The sequence below is a fragment of the Salvelinus fontinalis genome, chromosome 19 (assembly GCF_029448725.1).
Source record: "Salvelinus fontinalis isolate EN_2023a chromosome 19, ASM2944872v1, whole genome shotgun sequence".
Taxonomy (NCBI): Eukaryota; Metazoa; Chordata; class Actinopteri; order Salmoniformes; family Salmonidae; genus Salvelinus; species Salvelinus fontinalis.
Window position 1 is genome coordinate 2,235,207 of NC_074683.1, and position 16,708 is coordinate 2,251,914.

Here is a 16,708-nt window from a genome sequence, read left to right on the forward strand (position 1 = left end):
TGTGTGTGTGTGTGTGTGTGTGTGTGTGTGTGTGTGCGTGTGTGTGTGCGTGTGTGTGCGTACTTTTGTCTGTGTCCTGTGATAAAGCACAGAGTGGACTCTTCTTGTCAGATAACAGTTTCCTCTCATCCAGAACAGACAGACTGTCCACACCTGGAGTTCCAACCCCAGATATGAGGCTTCATTCCTGGAAATGGACTCACCGTCTCCTGCCTCTCCTGGTGCTCTTCTCGGTTCTACTGTCCCACACTACAGCAGAGCAGCACTTAGACAGAAAGAGATACTACTATATTGCTGCTGTGAACATAGACTGGGACTACACAGCTAATGGACCACACAGGTAAAACTAAAAACTAGTTAATAGCTTTATATGAGATTTACTATATTCCTTTTTTTCTGTGACCTTTTGTCTTTGTGTTGGGTCCTGCATGTGAAGTTGAATCTCTTTGACCTCGCTAAGAGCAGTGTTAATTCAAGTGTTTGGCATATGCTGTTGACTACATTACAGATTTACTGGGTTGATTTGGCTCTTGTCTTCTTGGAGGGTGTATCGTGTAATTGTTTGATCTGGTGGATAGGTCATGGTAGCACCACAGTGGTCTCTCACTTGTGTTCCATTGAATGGAACATGGGACAAAATGAAACCTTACTGTTCTTTCTTTATATCATTGTGTATATGTCAAGTATCTCTATCAATTATGTGACGAGTACAGTCTGGTTAGAAGGCAATATTGTCCTCATTGGAAAAAGTTAGGCTTTAATAATTATGTTTTATGTTTTAACGTATAGTCAATACATTTACAATCTCCAGTCAAGTTCTTGATTATTATCACCTTTATGATGTGACCCTAGACTGGGGGATATAAAAGGATGTACATGATAATTATGTATTTACGTTACTGAATTATGTGTTGAATTTGTCTTTCTATATCATCCACTGTATGTTTTATATTGGGTCCTTTTCTGTTCATTCACTGTTTGTGTTTTTCAATTGTTGTCTAGGTCTGGCCCCTCCTATAGGAAAGTGGTGTACAGGGAGTATGACAAGGGATTCAAGCAGGCCAAGACCCATCCTTCCTGGCTAGGTAAATTCTGTTTATGCTTTGGCGTTTTCACCGTTGTCGGGTAAATTATGTGTATGAGTCTGGGCTATCCCACATACAGACTGTCTTTCATTAGTGAATGTTCCTGTTTCCCCATACAGTCACAACCCCACCTCAAGTTCCCTCATGTACTGTATGTGTGTCTTTCAGAGTGGTTGGAATAAAGAGAACATTATATTTTCATTGGACCTTCTACTCCATCTTCTTTTCTGACCCAATGACAATGTATCATGTTGAATGATGAATTGAATTTTGCACAGCAAAATCAATGGTGTGAATTTAACTCTGAAAGTGTCAAATGTACACTATTGTCAGTGAACTGAACTGGTATTAAAATAATAATTTAGAAAGTTTTCAAAATTTAACTCTGTTGCCGTGTTCCCCATTTTACTTTTAAAGTTTTCAAAGGAACTCGATTCTGGGGTTCGCTTAGCTCTACTGTAGCGTAATACGCAACACCTACAGTGTAAAACATAACACTTGATTTGGCGTAAAATGGACTCCCTTTGCTAAGTGCTGACTCTGTTACACTTTCTCAGTTTAAGAAATGAACACCTGTAGTTTTACAGTAAATCATTTTTGGCTGTTGTTTTAACACTGTATGGTGTAAAGTCTAATTTGCATATTTCCCAGTGTTCCTTTTCTTTTTGAGTAAATTGTATAGTTTAACACCCATGACAGTATTTGTTAGTGACAGAGACATGCTTGTTGAATTATTTCCTACTAAAGGCCTGTAGTTTTCACCAAGTGATTTCCTGGATAAGCGTCATCATTAAAATTAAACTATAACAATACATTACATATATCATAAGCACTTATTTATTGGCTTAGTGGTGTTATGAACTTCTGGTTTACAAGCCACAGCAGGCCTGCAAGTCACATTATGCTGGCTTGTAAAGTGATATGTAATACCTATAGCAATCCAGCCAGAGTTAAGATATCCAATGGTTGGAATTTTCATTCACCTGCAACTTGCATTCAGAATGACTTTCAGGATTAGGACACTTCATGAAAAACACTACTTAAACCATTTATAGTGGAACAATCATTTCAGTAACAGGTGCAATACATCTAACTGATTGGATTAGTTGAGAAACATTTGTTTTATTTATCTTTGTGTAGCATAAGATTAAGCAATCAATCAACGTACAGTACCAGTCAAAACTTTGGACACACCTACTCATTCCAGGGTTGTTCTTTATTTTTTACTATTTTTGACATTGTAGAATAATAGTGAATACATCAAAACTATGAAATAACACATGTGGAATCATGTAGTAACCAAAAAAGTGTTTAAAAAATTGAAATATATTTTATATTTGAGATTCTTCAAAGTAGCCACTCTTTGCCTTGATGACAGCTTTGCAAACTCTTGGCAGTCTCTCAACAGCTTCTTGAGGTAGTCACCTGAAATGCATTTTAAATTAAACGGTGTGACTTGTTCAAATTTATGGAAAAGCAGCCAACATGTGCTCAGCATATGTGGGAACTCCTTCAAGACTGTTGGAAAAGAATGCAAAGGGTGTGCAACACTGTCATCAAGGCAAAGGGTGGCTACTTTGAAGAATCTATTTTGATTTGTTTAACACTTTTTTGGTTACTACATGATTCCATATCAGTTATTTCATAGTTTTGATGTCTTCACTATTATTCTACTATGTAGAAAATAGTAAAATTAAAGAAAAACCCTTGAATGACTAAGTGTGTACAAACATTTTACTGGTACTGTACATGCAAAAGCACAGATATTAAAAACCATCCTAAAAAAAAAATAGCTGCAGTAGCATGCTGGGAAATATAATGATGCTAGGTGTGGTTTTGATGGGACTGTTTTAATCTCCACAGTATAAAACAATAACTATGGTTATTAACACCAACACTGAGTGTTAATGTCACTCTTAGAGTGCGAATTTAACTCCTGAATAAAGACTAGAAATGTTATGCTGAAAAATAAACACTGGCCAATTTGCTGTGTGCTATAGCACCTTTAGTCACAAAGTGCTTTGCATTGTATGGGATGATATTGAGTCCACCACCACTAATGTGTAGGCTTTTAAAGGTCCCGAACAGTCATTCTGATTCCCAAGTAAAACAGAATTTTGAGTGACTAAAATATCACCAATAATATTGGTTTGGATAGTACTTTTTCTTCAATGGCTAACTACCAGGAAGTTCAAAAGACTGGCTGAGTGGGCAGAGAGCTTATATTCATGAGCTCTATGAGACACCTATGTCAAGCAACTTGGATGCAGTAAGTAGTGTTGCGGTAAAATCATTATGTAAATTTGGTGATGCACAAAGCAACTCAAACATCTCCCATTTGGCATGTCTCTCGTGATGCGGTTCACAGAAGCACTGACGGATGTGTTGACTTGACAACTGCGTTAGCGTTTTGAATGACCCCCCCTCTTTTGTTCCATGCTGGCTGAAGACCTAGCTAGCCAGTAACTAGCAAACACCAGACACAGATGAAAGGGGAAACATATAAGTATCTTTGCCATAGATGAATATGGTAAACTTTTGCTGACACCCTACAGTCAAATTTTGACACCAGTAGGGTAGCTATAGAACTAAATAAACCACTCCCCTCTGCAAAGACACTATCTCTGATGTTGGTAACAAGGTGATACTTATTTAAATTAGGTAAGAGAATATCATGTTACCATAGGTGTATTAAAATGAGCGTTAGGATGATGTTACCCTAATAATGAATCCAAGTGTTTGACATGGGGGATGGACACCAGTCAAACTTAATCAGTTTAGAAGCAACAGTCATTTTTCATACTTTGCTTATCATACTTTGATCTGGTTTCATCCAATTTCATGAAAACATGATTTTGACTGTTCAGAAAAGTAACTAAATTAGCAGCAAGAACATCCCTCTTAACCAATATGTTTTTGTTGTGTTTTGCAGGGCTCCTTGGGCCCACCATCCGTGGTCAAGAGGGAGAGACCATTGTGGTCATGTTCAAGAACATGGCGGATTGCCCTTACACCCTCCATGCCCACGGGATCGCTTACGGGAAGCAGTCAGAGGGTGGGTACAAACCAATGATGTCGTCTGTATTAACTGCCCTATCAGAGCTCATTGGTGGGTACTTTTGAATTGGGATTTTTTTGACAGGTATTCCCACAAAGTGTCCTCGTCCAGAATTCTACAGATATAATTTATTAAAATCTGTCGGAAATGTCCAACAATTTACAAGGCTAGCCATGGTTGTTGTCATCATGACTGTGGTAACTATGTGGAAACAGTGAGGTATTCTATCCCAGACAGATTCACCCATCCTGTGGCCTAGACAGTCATTGATGTGGTTGGAGAAGGGGACTTAGGGCATTTTGAATGTTATTCATTCAGTTAAGTACACATGTTGTGCAACACAAGCAGCTGTGTTTGGCCTTTTCATTAATATTAACCAGGACAGACAGATTAACATACAAGCCAGTACTAAAGTCCAAAGGATACTCTCTAAAACCTGTGGAAATCCACGATTTCCCCTAATAAAGCCTTGGGGGGATTGAGAGATGAGTTTTGTAAATGCACAGTATTATTACTCTTTAATTCATTCTTAACTCAAAATTAATTGTGCCATTGCAAGGTTATGTAATATTGTAACAAGTGGCAGTAAATAGACCTCTTAAATTCACCAGATTGTCCTAGATTCTACATTTTTTTATGAAGATGGTTTGCATATTTTGGAGATTAGTCATTTGTTAAATGTTAACTGGGGTCACTGTAAATTGTACGTTTATTTAGAGTATAGGCGAATCAGGTCAGGTGACCAAGTTTTAACCTTGTACAACATCAAGACAAATTCTGATCATTAAATGGCAATTAAGTTCTTTCTCATTCTGCTTTATTTTATTATTATGTCTCCCTTTAGGCTCCCTGTACTTTGACAACACGTCTCAATTTGAGAAGGAAGATGATGCGGTGCCCCCTGGAGGTGAACACACATACTACTGGGAGGTGACATCAGACGTTGTCCCCCGGGCCGCAGACCCCTCCTGTCTCACCTACACCTACCTCTCCCACTTTGACATTGTCAAGGACTACAACTCAGGACTGATCGGCACCCTGCTCATCTGTAAAGCAGGTATGTAAATGTAAATGTGAAATGTATGAGGCCTATTCCTGACACAGTGCCATAAGTACCAAAACAACCATGTCAGTAAGTAACCAGAAAGAAATCAACTGAACCACCCTCTGTACCTCCCTCCAGGTAGTCTTGACGTGTCTGGAGAACAGGTGTTGTTCCACCAGGAATACGTCTTCCTCATGGGAGTGTTGGATGAGAGTAAGAGCTGGTATAAGCCAAAGATGGACAGTCCCACTGCAACTCAAAGCCACATCAAACACACAATCAATGGATACACAAACGGATCAGTGCCAGGTCAGTCAGTCAGATCCTCTCTCATCACTCTGAGTTCTGCTGATATCTACAGATAATGGTTGTTGTGCTTTAAGTCGTTTAGGTTGTCTGCTTTAGTTGTTCCAACCCAGCTGGTTATTGCTTGGAACTATTGCTTCCACCTAATCCTTTCTCAGATTCTATGGATATAGGGCGTGTAGTGGGCTCATTCCTTCCTCAAGTCTGTCCCCCTCCCTGTCTTCTCTCCATCTCCTCCTCCTGTCCCTCCCTTCCCCCCAGGTCTGACTGTCTGCGCCCACACCTCTGTCAGCCTGCACCTGGTGGGCATGAGTTCAGAGCCTGAGCTGTTCTCGGTGCACATCAACGGGCAGGTCCTGCAGCAGGCTGACCATCGGGTCTCTTCTGTGGGCCTGATCGCTGGCACTGCCACCAGCGCCAACATGACCGCCGTCAACACGGGCCGCTGGCTCCTCTCCTCACACATCAGCAAGCACCTGGAGGGTACGTGTCAATGGCTTGATGACATTCATATAACCGAGCTACAATCTTAGAAAAAAGGGTGCCAAAACAGTTATTTGGCTGTCCCCATAGAATAACCCTTTTTGCAAAACATTTTTATTTTAAAGGGTTCAGCCCGAAGAACCATTTTAGGTTCTAGATAGAACCTATTTTTCTAAGTGTGTAGCCAGTATTATATTTGCATATGGGTTCTGAGAATATGTGTGGTGTGAGATTTACTGTGATGGGCCACAGAGTAGATTGAAGTTTATTCAGATGTATTGTAGTGTATTGACATTTTGAAATGCACTTTGAATCAAGTTTGATTGATTGAATGTGTAATGTTCTATTCCCAACATGTTAAATCAACATGACCCTCCTGAACAAACTAACTTCTCTGCTGTTGTAGCTGGTATGCATGGCTTTGTAGAAGTGAGGAGCTGCGAGGGCTTTAACCCTCCCAAACGTAAGCTGACCATCAAGCAGAAACGAGAGAGCCAGGAGTGGACCTATTATATCGCTGCTGAGGAGGTTGTCTGGGACTACGCACCAAACATGCCAGAATACATTGACAGGTAAACAGCTTTACAGATATTTATTCACTTACTCATTTCGCTTTACTTTAGCCCACAATTATTTATCTATCTAAACTAAATTCAACCAATTTAGAATTGGGAACAAATTCAGCTTAATACAGTAATAGATAATACCATCGTTGTATTTGTGACATGATCGCCACTTTGACATTCTCCATTAATCTGTTGACTAGTCTCAGTGTGACCTGACTTCCTGTGACATCACATCCTTTTCTCTCCATGTTTCTTTCAGTGACTTCAAGTTCAATTATCTGAAGCGAAGCCCAGAGCGTATAGGCCAGAAGTATAAGAAGGCAGTGTACACGCAGTACAAAGATGCCAAGTTCACTGAGAGGGCCGAAAACAAACAGAGGAAGATGGAGGTGGGCATCGTTGGCCCTGTCATCAGGGCGCAGATCCATGATGTCATCAAGGTGAGATACAAATGTTATATTTTCAAATGCCCACTTTTTTCATGTGCCCAATTCTTAAGTTGTTAATATGTGTATTCTACCTTCTTCTCCAGGCAGGAACACTAAACTGTGTGTCCACAATTGTCTTTTGCCAGTGCCTTCTCAAGCATCTTTTCCCCACATTCACAGATTGTCTTTAAGAACATGGCTACACGGCCGTACAGCATCTACCCACACGGACTGACCATCGACAAAGTAGCAGAGGGGGCCAACTACCCAGCAGGAGGTAACCAGACCCATGGGGTTCAGCCTGGCGAGACACATACCTATGTGTGGCAGGTGATCGAAGAGGATGAACCTTTGGCAGGCGACTCGCAATGCCTGACCCGTATGTACCACAGTGCAGTGAACACACCCCGAGACATCGCCTCAGGCCTAGTTGGGCCTCTGCTCATCTGCAAGAGCCAGTCCCTCAACAAGCGGAATGTGCAGGTACTACACTGATACAACTTATACTCAATTACTAATACATTACTTCTAAGGAACATGCAGGTACTATACTACTGCTACTTCATTACTACTACTGCACTACTGTAACATTTTACTACTACTACATAGGTACTGCAACTGGCCTCTCTTCTCTACTAATGCCAGAACATAATTTAATACAATGTACTTTTACAGATTTGGGATGTACAGTGTTAAATGAAGCTTTGTCTCTGCAGCTGAAATCAGACAAAGAACAGCACGCCATGTTTATTGTTTTTGATGAGAATAAGAGCTGGTATCTAGACGACAACATTGCATCGTACAGTGAACCAGCAAAGGTCAAGAAAGAAGACCCAGAGTTTTATAAATCAAACGTTATGCATAGTGAGTTTCGCTCCCCTTCATCAATACAATTCATACATTTTAGAGACAGGAATGGTCTGGTACAGCCAGAAGATTATTGAAATTGAGAAAGTGGTATCATATACTAAATCTTTCCTCCTATCTAGAATGCACTCCACATAGAAGAATCACATTCATAAAAATCAACTTCCTATCACTGTCAAAAACTGTTCATATTCTGCTTCATATTCAGAATAATACTTTTTCAAAAATGTTACCACTTCCTTTATTGACTTAAATGGTATAATTTCCTCCCCCAGCGATTAACGGTTACGTGTTTGAGAGTGGTCAGCTGCTGGGCTTCTGCAATGGTGAGATTGTGACGTGGCACGTGTCCAGTGTTGGAGAGCAGGACTACATCCAGACTGCAACCTTCTACGGTCACACTTTCGACTTGAACGATCAGACTGAGGACTTCCTCAGCCTGTTCCCCATGACTGGAGAGACCATCACCATGAACATGGATAACATTGGTGAGTCAGCGGTTAATGAGTTAACTGGTCATACACTCCACACACTCAACTCCCAAACCTCTAACCCTTAGTTCTACAAGATACAATAGATAGGTTAGTGGTGGAAAATGCATTTGGGTCTTCAACCGTCAACTCTACAGCAGGCACAATACAGGATTAAGATGATGTAAAATGTTTCCTTTTGTTACGATTCAAAGACTACATATGGTCTGTTCTTTTGTTAGGTGTTTGGCTGCTGGCTTCCATGAACTCCCATGAGACCACCAAGGGAATGCGTGTGAAGTTCAGAGACGTGGAGTGCTTCCGAGACTACGTCTATGAGTACGAAGACGAGACAATGACGGAGACAGAGACGGATCCGAAGGTCAGCGTTGACTTCTCCATCTGGAAACCCATGGATATTAACGAGGCGAAAGATAAGGAGAAGAAGGATGAGGTGAAAGAGAAAAAGAATAAGGTGGAGATTGATGATTATACAGCAGGCTGGGCTGATTTTCTGGATCTTAGGTCAATCAAGAAAAAGACGAATGAGACGGACGTGGAGATGTTGGATCTCTCTATGTACGACTACGATAGCGTTGATGTGCCTGATCCCGACGGAGACGCGAATGCAAACCACACCTCATCCTCTTATGATGCACCTACAAACACGTCATTGGTCGAGAGGGAGACGATTGACGGAGGCAACTTTACGACAAAGGCTTTGTTGAACAAGCGCATAATTGAGAATGTAACAGAAGCGCTGAACTTTACTACAGATCAGTTAGACTCAAATCTTAACAGCTCCTCAATGGCTGAGACTGAATCAAAGAACATAACAGTTAATAACAACAGTTTATCATTTGTAGACAGCAACATCACTTCAGTAAGTACCAATAGTACAGAAGTTACAGCAACCAAAGCCTCACCAGGTCCGTTCAACAATAGCTCAAAGGCTGAGAGTGAGAGAGTGATGCAGATCAGAGGTGATTGGGCCACTGTGAATAGCACCTCAAAAGTTGAAGCATTAGTGGAAGAGTTGGAGGGAAGGATTACTCGAGGCGATGTCTTCTCTTACTCTGTGCCTCTTCCCGACCCCTCTTCCAACACTACAGAAGAGAACAAGGGGATTGGAGCCAACGATATTGTACTCCTGGGCAGAGAGTCTACAACTGCTTCATTCAATGAAAACGGTACAGCTTCAAATTCATCTCAGAATATAACCAACCAATCAGAGAGTGTGGTGAGTGCTGCAGTTGCAGAGTTAATTTTTACCTTGGTGGAAGAACACAACATGACCAACTTTGACCTTGAAACTGAGGATAGTGGTAACATAACCGTGAACGGTTCATTGGACACCAACACCACCACTGAGCAAGGAAATGGTACCTATTTCTCTGACGCCACGTCCACACCTGGCAACTTCAGCAGTGTGGTGCCACAAAATGGCAAACAACCATCAGACATTGAAACATTCTCTGACATAGTGCCAAAACAAAATGGCACAGCAAACACTTCTGGTTTGAACCACTGGAATTCATCAGAGGAGACTAGTTCTGAGAGTAAAAAGAACACCGCTGTGCCGGATGCCGTTGTAGGGTTGTCCTCAGAAAGCTCAGAATTCTCTAATGAGACTTCTGACGCTAATCCTGCTGCGGCAAATCTGTCACTGTCAACCAATCAGCAGCCAGACAGCAGCTCGGAGGAGATTCTATCCCAGAGTTCCGAGAGCTCTAAGGAGGAAGTGGTAATCTACCTGAGAAACAACAGGAGTGAGGTCATCCGCACCATCTCCGTTGACCTGCAGGGGGAGCACTGGGGCTATGAGGGGACACACGAGATGGTCCCAATGGAGATGCCAGATCACATGACGAAATATATTGGAAACGAGCTCCCAGAGCCGCCAAATACGCTGGAACCAAGCCCAACTCCGGAAATGCAGAAACCCAACATCAAGGTCGTCCACCGCAGACAAAGACCCCGTAAAGGCTATGCCATGAAAACCAAGAAGAAGAAGGAGTACAAGCCCCAGCCTCCGAGAGGCCGCAGTTTCTCCCCCAGGGGTTTCAAACCCCCTCCTATCACCGGTCAAACCCCCAGAGGGACCCGACCCATTTCCAGCGAGGAGGACTTCTCAAACAAAGCCATTGTGATTGGCGTGCCACGACCTGACTTCAGCGACTATGATATTTATGTCCAGAGTGAGGGCGGTGATGACCCGGATGCTGTCCTAGACATGGCAGCGGTTAGTGCTGCAGAGGAGTATGAGTACGTCGACTACATTGACCCATACAAAGAGAAGGAGGACATGCATGACCTAACTCTGGATGAGAATGCAAAATATTTCCTCAAAATGGCGGGAGATAACGTGAGGACATACTTTATTACTGCGGAGGAGGTGCAGTGGGACTACGGGGGATATGGACAGAAGTAAGGATAAAATAGTGGATGGGGCTGAGGTGTGGGATGTATTGGGAAAATGTAATCTCCCTTGTTTATTGTTCTATGTGCTCAAATGATATTTTTCTGACTGGAATTATGCATACCTTCTTTTTTGTTCAATAAAACCTTTGTCTTTTGTCTCTCCACAACAGGAGGATGGATAAGGCACAGAAAACCGACAGGTCCACAAGATTCTCCAAGGTAGTGTTCCGAGGTTACCTGGACAGCACATTCAGCACGCCAGACATCCGGGGGGAGATGGACGAACACCTGGGCATCCTGGGGCCAGTCATCAAGGCAGAGGTTGGACAGACCATAATGGTAAGACAGGAAACCCTGAGGGCTACCTTTTGCTCATTTTTGCATGAATCTACTGTAGGTGAGTTGTGCCCATGATCATGAATAATGGACCATGTAATCAAACTGATGTTCCTGGTCTGTAGGTATCATGGTATTTTTCAGGAAATTAAATGTGTGTCCTTGGTCTGTAGGTATTTTTCAGGAACCTGGCTAGCCGCCCGTACTCTTTGCACGCCAATGGGGTTTCCTACACCAAGCAGACAGAGGGGTTGTCCTACGAGGACGAGTCCAAGTACTGGTACAAGTATGACAACGAGGTCCAGCCCAACACCACATACACATACCTCTGGAAGGTCAACGCCAATGTCGGACCCACCGGAGACGACTCTGACTGTCGCACCTGGGCCTACTACTCTGGGGTTAACCCTGTGAGTAAACACTTACCTTCTGGTGGTTTAGTTAATTAAGGTAGCTGATACAACATCACTATTTTCTATGTATAGTCCCTTTTGTGCTTCTGAGGTATTTCATGTGATAACTCTGTGTTGACGTGTGATGTCTTGTCCTCTGAAGCACCTCCTACACTAACCTGGTGTGTCTTTGTGATCTGTTGAGGGATATTCCAATAATCTAGCGTTTGAGTGTTTGTTTTCTCTCGTCTCATCCAGGAGAAAGATATAAACTCTGGTCTGATTGGGCCATTGCTGGTGTGTCGTAAGGGCACTCTGAGCACGAAGGCAGTGAACATGAGGGAGTTCATGCTCCTCTTCATGACCTTCGATGAGTCCAAGAGCTGGTACTACGAGAAGAACCATGAGATAATGGAGAGGAAGAACAAACGAGCCAGGGTGATGGACCATGACTTCAGCGATAACCTCAAGTTCAGCGGTAGGCACCTTCTAATCTAACACCATTAGATAACTAATCGTAGGATAACTGACTAGTGGGTCATGGCTGGTCCCTCCTGGATCGAGTCTTGATTTGGGATTTTTGGTTGTAAAATCATGATGTGAGTAATGAACAACAGAGACAAATTTACAAAACAGAGATTGTTTAATCGTTAATTTTTGGGGGGTTGTGTGTATGTTGGGGGGGGCAGCCATCAACGGAATCATATTCAGTCTGAAGGGTCTGAGGATGTACACTAACCAGACGGTCCGCTGGCACCTCTTCAACATGGGATCTCCCAGAGACCTCCACAGTGTTCACTTCCACGGCCAGACCTTCATCCACAAACAGACCAGGGACCACACCCAGGCTGTCTACCCACTGCTGCCTGGTGAGAACTTTACTGGATGGATAGATGACATGTTTTGTCACATTTATGTGACACATCGCTACTGTTAGGGCAAAATGGTTCTAATGCTATGTAAATGCTTGAGTTGAAAAGTATTATATGTACTGTAAATATTTGAGTGGGAAAACACTGTTGTTTAACTTAGCGTAGGCTGTGAGAAGTGATTAGAGCCTGTTCTTGTTTGTACAATGCTTGAAAGAAGTGGAGCCAAGTCCTGCTATCTCTCGTGTAACCTTGTCTCTCCCTCGGAGAGGCAAGCAGCTCTTTGTGTAGAAGAAGTATATAATGACTGTGTGACTCTGTATCCTTTGAGTTCCTCTCCGAGTGTGATCTCGTCTGCAATTGCTTGAATAAACTCTTATTAACTGGACAATTATCCCTACCTGATCCTTGGAAAGAGTTTTCCTCAACACTACTAACCTGCTCTGGTTTTGTTTCCCAGGGGGCTTTGCAACTCTGGAGATGTTGCCATCCAAGCCGGGGCTGTGGCAGCTGGAGTCAGAGGTTGGACTCTCCCAACAGAGAGGGATGCAGACCCTCTTCCTGGTTCTAGATAATAGTACGACCTACTCAAAAGCACTTATGCTAATGGAACCAATTTCTCAATGCCACATGTAACAGTAAAGGTGTGATGTCCATCTCAACTCCTAGAGAGTCGTTTTTACTGCTAGTGTCAATGCTTATTGAGTGAATTGACTCAAGCCAAGTCATATCAACAGTCATTATCCCAAAGAATCAGTCCCATAATAAAATCTATTTGTGTTTTCCAGAGTGTTACCATCCACTGGGTCTGATTTCTGGGAGCGTCAAAGACAACCAGATCACAGCGAACGACAAAAGAGGTATCCTTACACTCAGTATCCCTCTGCATACCTCCACTCTGTATCCCTCCACCCTCTAGATGTTGGGTGCTTAATCAGAAATAATACTACCAACTGACATCTAGCCTTCCAAGTTAGATGTCCTTCAGTGATGTTTTTACTTTTACTGTTGAAAAAGCAACATTCCAAGTATGAATACAGTAAAGTATGCACACTAAAGGATAAAGGATAGACACTTCAAGGAATTGGTCTGAATCCATGACATCATCAGCCTCTCCGCTTGCTTGAGGAACAATAGATAACAAAAGAGGAATTGCCCATCCCCCACTTCTGCCATGACATACCTGGACCACCTATTGAGATGTGCCTTTTGTTTAGTAAATGGGCTAAATCAGGGTCACACTTAGTAGTCTTAAACAAATCTACTTTGAAACAAAAGTGAACACCTCACACACATGGTTATGGGCTTCAAAACGAAGAAGACACCTGTACCATGTCAGATATGGAGTTGAAATGTATAACATTTTGAGTTTGCATCTCAATATTACACTTGACATACATCACAGAAGACTGGTATGTAACAAAACCGTTTGACACAGAAACACCGGATTTTCTGTGTTTTATTTTATTTTATGTTTATTAATGATGAAATTATGAAAAATATGAATGACTTTCCACCCATGAGGCCACTAGGTCATTTGACTGCAGGAAAGGGCTACATGAGGTGAAAATGAGACTCGAGTGCCACTTTAACAGTTGCAGTGTTTTACCCAGAGGATGCTGGTGGGAGGAGCTATAGGAGGACGGCCTCATTGTAATGGCTGGAATGGAATAAATGGAATGGTATCAAACACATCAAAGATATGGAAACCACACCACTCCGTTCCATTAATTCCATTCCAGACATTACAATGAGCCCATCTTCCAATAGTTCCTCCCATCAGCCTCCGCTGGTTTCACCCTCTAACTAACTTATTTCTCCTTATGCAGGCTACTGGGAGCCCCATCTGGCCAGACTGAACAACCAAGGCAAATACAATGCATGGAGTACAGACAAGACAGGCAGCTGGATACAGGTACATAACCTCACCTCTCAGGGAATACATGTGGTGTCTGCAATATTATGAAGCTGGTGAGCAGTGAGCATGTATTCCTCAAAGTTTCCTACAGGTGGCAGCATAATCATATCATTACAGCGTCTTTGTGGGGATATACTCTGTTGATGTGGGGTCACATGAGTGTCATGCATTGGGTCCTGAGTATTTCCTGACCCTGTAAACTTGGTAGGTGAGGTTTATGTGTCTCAACTTAAGCCTGGGTGGTGATACCTATTTGATGACACCTGTAGTGATGCCTACTGTGACCATTGACCTGTAGGTAGACTTTCAGAGGCCCGTGGTGATCAGCCAGGTAGCGACACAGGGCGCCAAGCAGATGTTCTCCTCCCACTACATGGTCAACTACACCATATCCTACAGCACGGACAAGAGGAAGTGGATCTACTACAAGGGAGACAGCAGCGAGTTCAGGATGGTGAGGAGTACATCTGTAGAACAGCATGGTTGGAAAGCAATGAAATACATGTAACGGGATTATGTATTTATATTCTAACATTGCTGTTATTCTAGTTATATGTACTGCGTTATATTTACATTTTCAAAAATCAGAGATACTTCTGGTCATCTGAAATTATACTTTTGATAGATACTTTTGAATTTGATCATTGCTATGACTGCTAAATATACAGTACATATGACGATATATGTTTTTAATCCAAATGTTTTTCTTCCATTCTCCAGACGTTCACTGGTAACCAGGAAGCTCACCAGGTGAAGGTCAACACCCTCTTCCCTCCCCTGATTTGTCGGTTTATCAGACTTCACCCTCTCCACTCCCACAACTCGCCCATGGTCCGCATGGAGTACTACGGCTGTGAGCTGGACGGTGAGCGATGATGATGATGTTGTTTGTTGTTGATGATGGTGATGATGACGATGATAATGATGATGGGTAGCATTCCTACTGTTTAATGTGATGTTAGCATCCAAGCCTATGTTTGAGCACAAATATTTCCCAATAAACGTGCAATAAAGTGAATGTATTCTAATTCCCTCCATCAGGTTGCTCAGTGCCCCTGGGTATGGAGAGCAGTCGGATAGAGGACCATCGTATCACTGCCAGCTCTACAGCCTCCAGCTGGTACTCTGGTTCCTGGCAAGCCTCACTGGCACGACTCAACACACAGGGCACCATCAACGCTTGGCAGGCCAAGGTACGCTAACACACACACACACACACACACACACACACACACACACACACACACACACACACACACACACACACACACACACATATATACCTGTATGTATAAACTAATGTGGGCACACTCACCATTCCAGGTCAGTCATCCCTCTGTCCCCCCCTGTCTCCCCCCAGAATAACAACGTAAACCAGTGGCTGCAGGTGGAGCTGGCCCAGGTAAAGAAGATCACAGGTATCATAACGCAGGGGGCCAAGTCCCTGGGCACGGAGATGTACGTCATCTGCTACACTCTGGAGTACAGCGATGATGGACTACACTGGATGAAGTACACTGACGATGATGACAACATGTCAAAGGTAGGATTGTCAGGCAAAAGGGTTATGCGATGGTATTAAGCGATGGTATTGAGGGTTATTTTACAGTCCTGCTGTTAATTCTCTATCCAAGCTATCGCTAATAAGTATTAATCTGATAATATTATTACATGAAGATTTCAAAATACTGACATGCTGTGTTCCACTCTCCCGGCAGACTTTCCCCGGCAACACGGATAACAATGGCCATGTGAAGAACTACATCTATCCTCCAATCTTCTCTCGCTTTATCAGAGTCATCCCTCAGAGCTGGAAGACCTCCATCACGCTCAGGATAGAACTGCTGGGCTGTGATTTTGAATGATGGACACACACACATCCAAGATGCAAGAATCACATTTCTACTTTAAGATCTTCACGCACATCCAAACGTCAGGTGCGTGCAGTAACCCAAACCGTCCCATAAATGACGAACTGATGTCAAAGGGAAATTTGAGGGAAATTCGAGGGAAGTATGAGTAATGTGCACGTTTCTCAGATTGGGATTCAGCTCTTAGCTCATATAGGATACAGACAATAATACTGCTTTATACATAAGAAAGTAGCCTAAAGCTTAGCAGATAGTAAAATACATATTGCTGTATGTCGTCTTTATACTTTGTATGTTGTATCATAATTGAACATGAATGTAATGTAAATAATGTAAGTAGTACTCAGAGTATTTAACTAATTTTGTCAATAAAAAATCTATTGTTGCTCATATTTTGTCAGTCACTGTACCTCATTCTAGGATTGTGGCACGTTGTATGAAACTGTGGAAGCATAAAACATACTTTTTCGTAATACTACATTCTACCATGCTATCATTTGGTCAAATTGTGAATTGACCCCAACCCTGAGGGAGTGAGTAGACAGAGAGAAAAGGTGGATGGTAGAGACTCCCTGTCATTGTAGGCGTGTGAA

At 42.5% G+C, this 16,708-nt stretch overlaps 1 protein-coding gene across 1 annotated transcript; it reads left to right on the plus strand.

The window, feature by feature from the left end:
• The first annotated feature begins 104 nt into the window (after window positions 1–104).
• f5 (coagulation factor V) lies at window positions 105–16,507 on the plus strand. The gene is made up of 24 exons (XM_055870336.1): window positions 105–340; window positions 1,003–1,085; window positions 4,018–4,140; window positions 4,988–5,200; window positions 5,327–5,497; window positions 5,756–5,977; window positions 6,384–6,549; window positions 6,803–6,983; window positions 7,152–7,454; window positions 7,688–7,835; window positions 8,114–8,326; window positions 8,551–10,735; window positions 10,900–11,068; window positions 11,239–11,475; window positions 11,716–11,935; window positions 12,147–12,326; window positions 12,787–12,903; window positions 13,115–13,186; window positions 14,156–14,241; window positions 14,543–14,698; window positions 14,965–15,109; window positions 15,286–15,437; window positions 15,605–15,787; window positions 15,963–16,507. The coding sequence occupies exons 1-24, from the start codon at window positions 174–176 to the stop codon at window positions 16,107–16,109; spliced, it is 6,039 nt and encodes a 2,012-aa protein (XP_055726311.1). The 5' UTR covers window positions 105–173; the 3' UTR covers window positions 16,110–16,507.
• The last annotated feature ends 201 nt before the right edge of the window (window positions 16,508–16,708 follow it).

Excerpts from the sequence above, each read along its gene's own strand:
- f5 (XM_055870336.1), top strand. The coding sequence starts at position 174 with ATGAGGCTTCATTCCTGGAAATGGACTCACCGTCTCCTGCCTCTCCTG. Across the intron at positions 5,201-5,326 it reads CCTGCTCATCTGTAAAGCAG|GTAGTCTTGACGTGTCTGGA; the intron begins GTATGTAAATGT and ends ACCTCCCTCCAG. Across the intron at positions 8,327-8,550 it reads CATGAACATGGATAACATTG|GTGTTTGGCTGCTGGCTTCC; the intron begins GTGAGTCAGCGG and ends TTCTTTTGTTAG.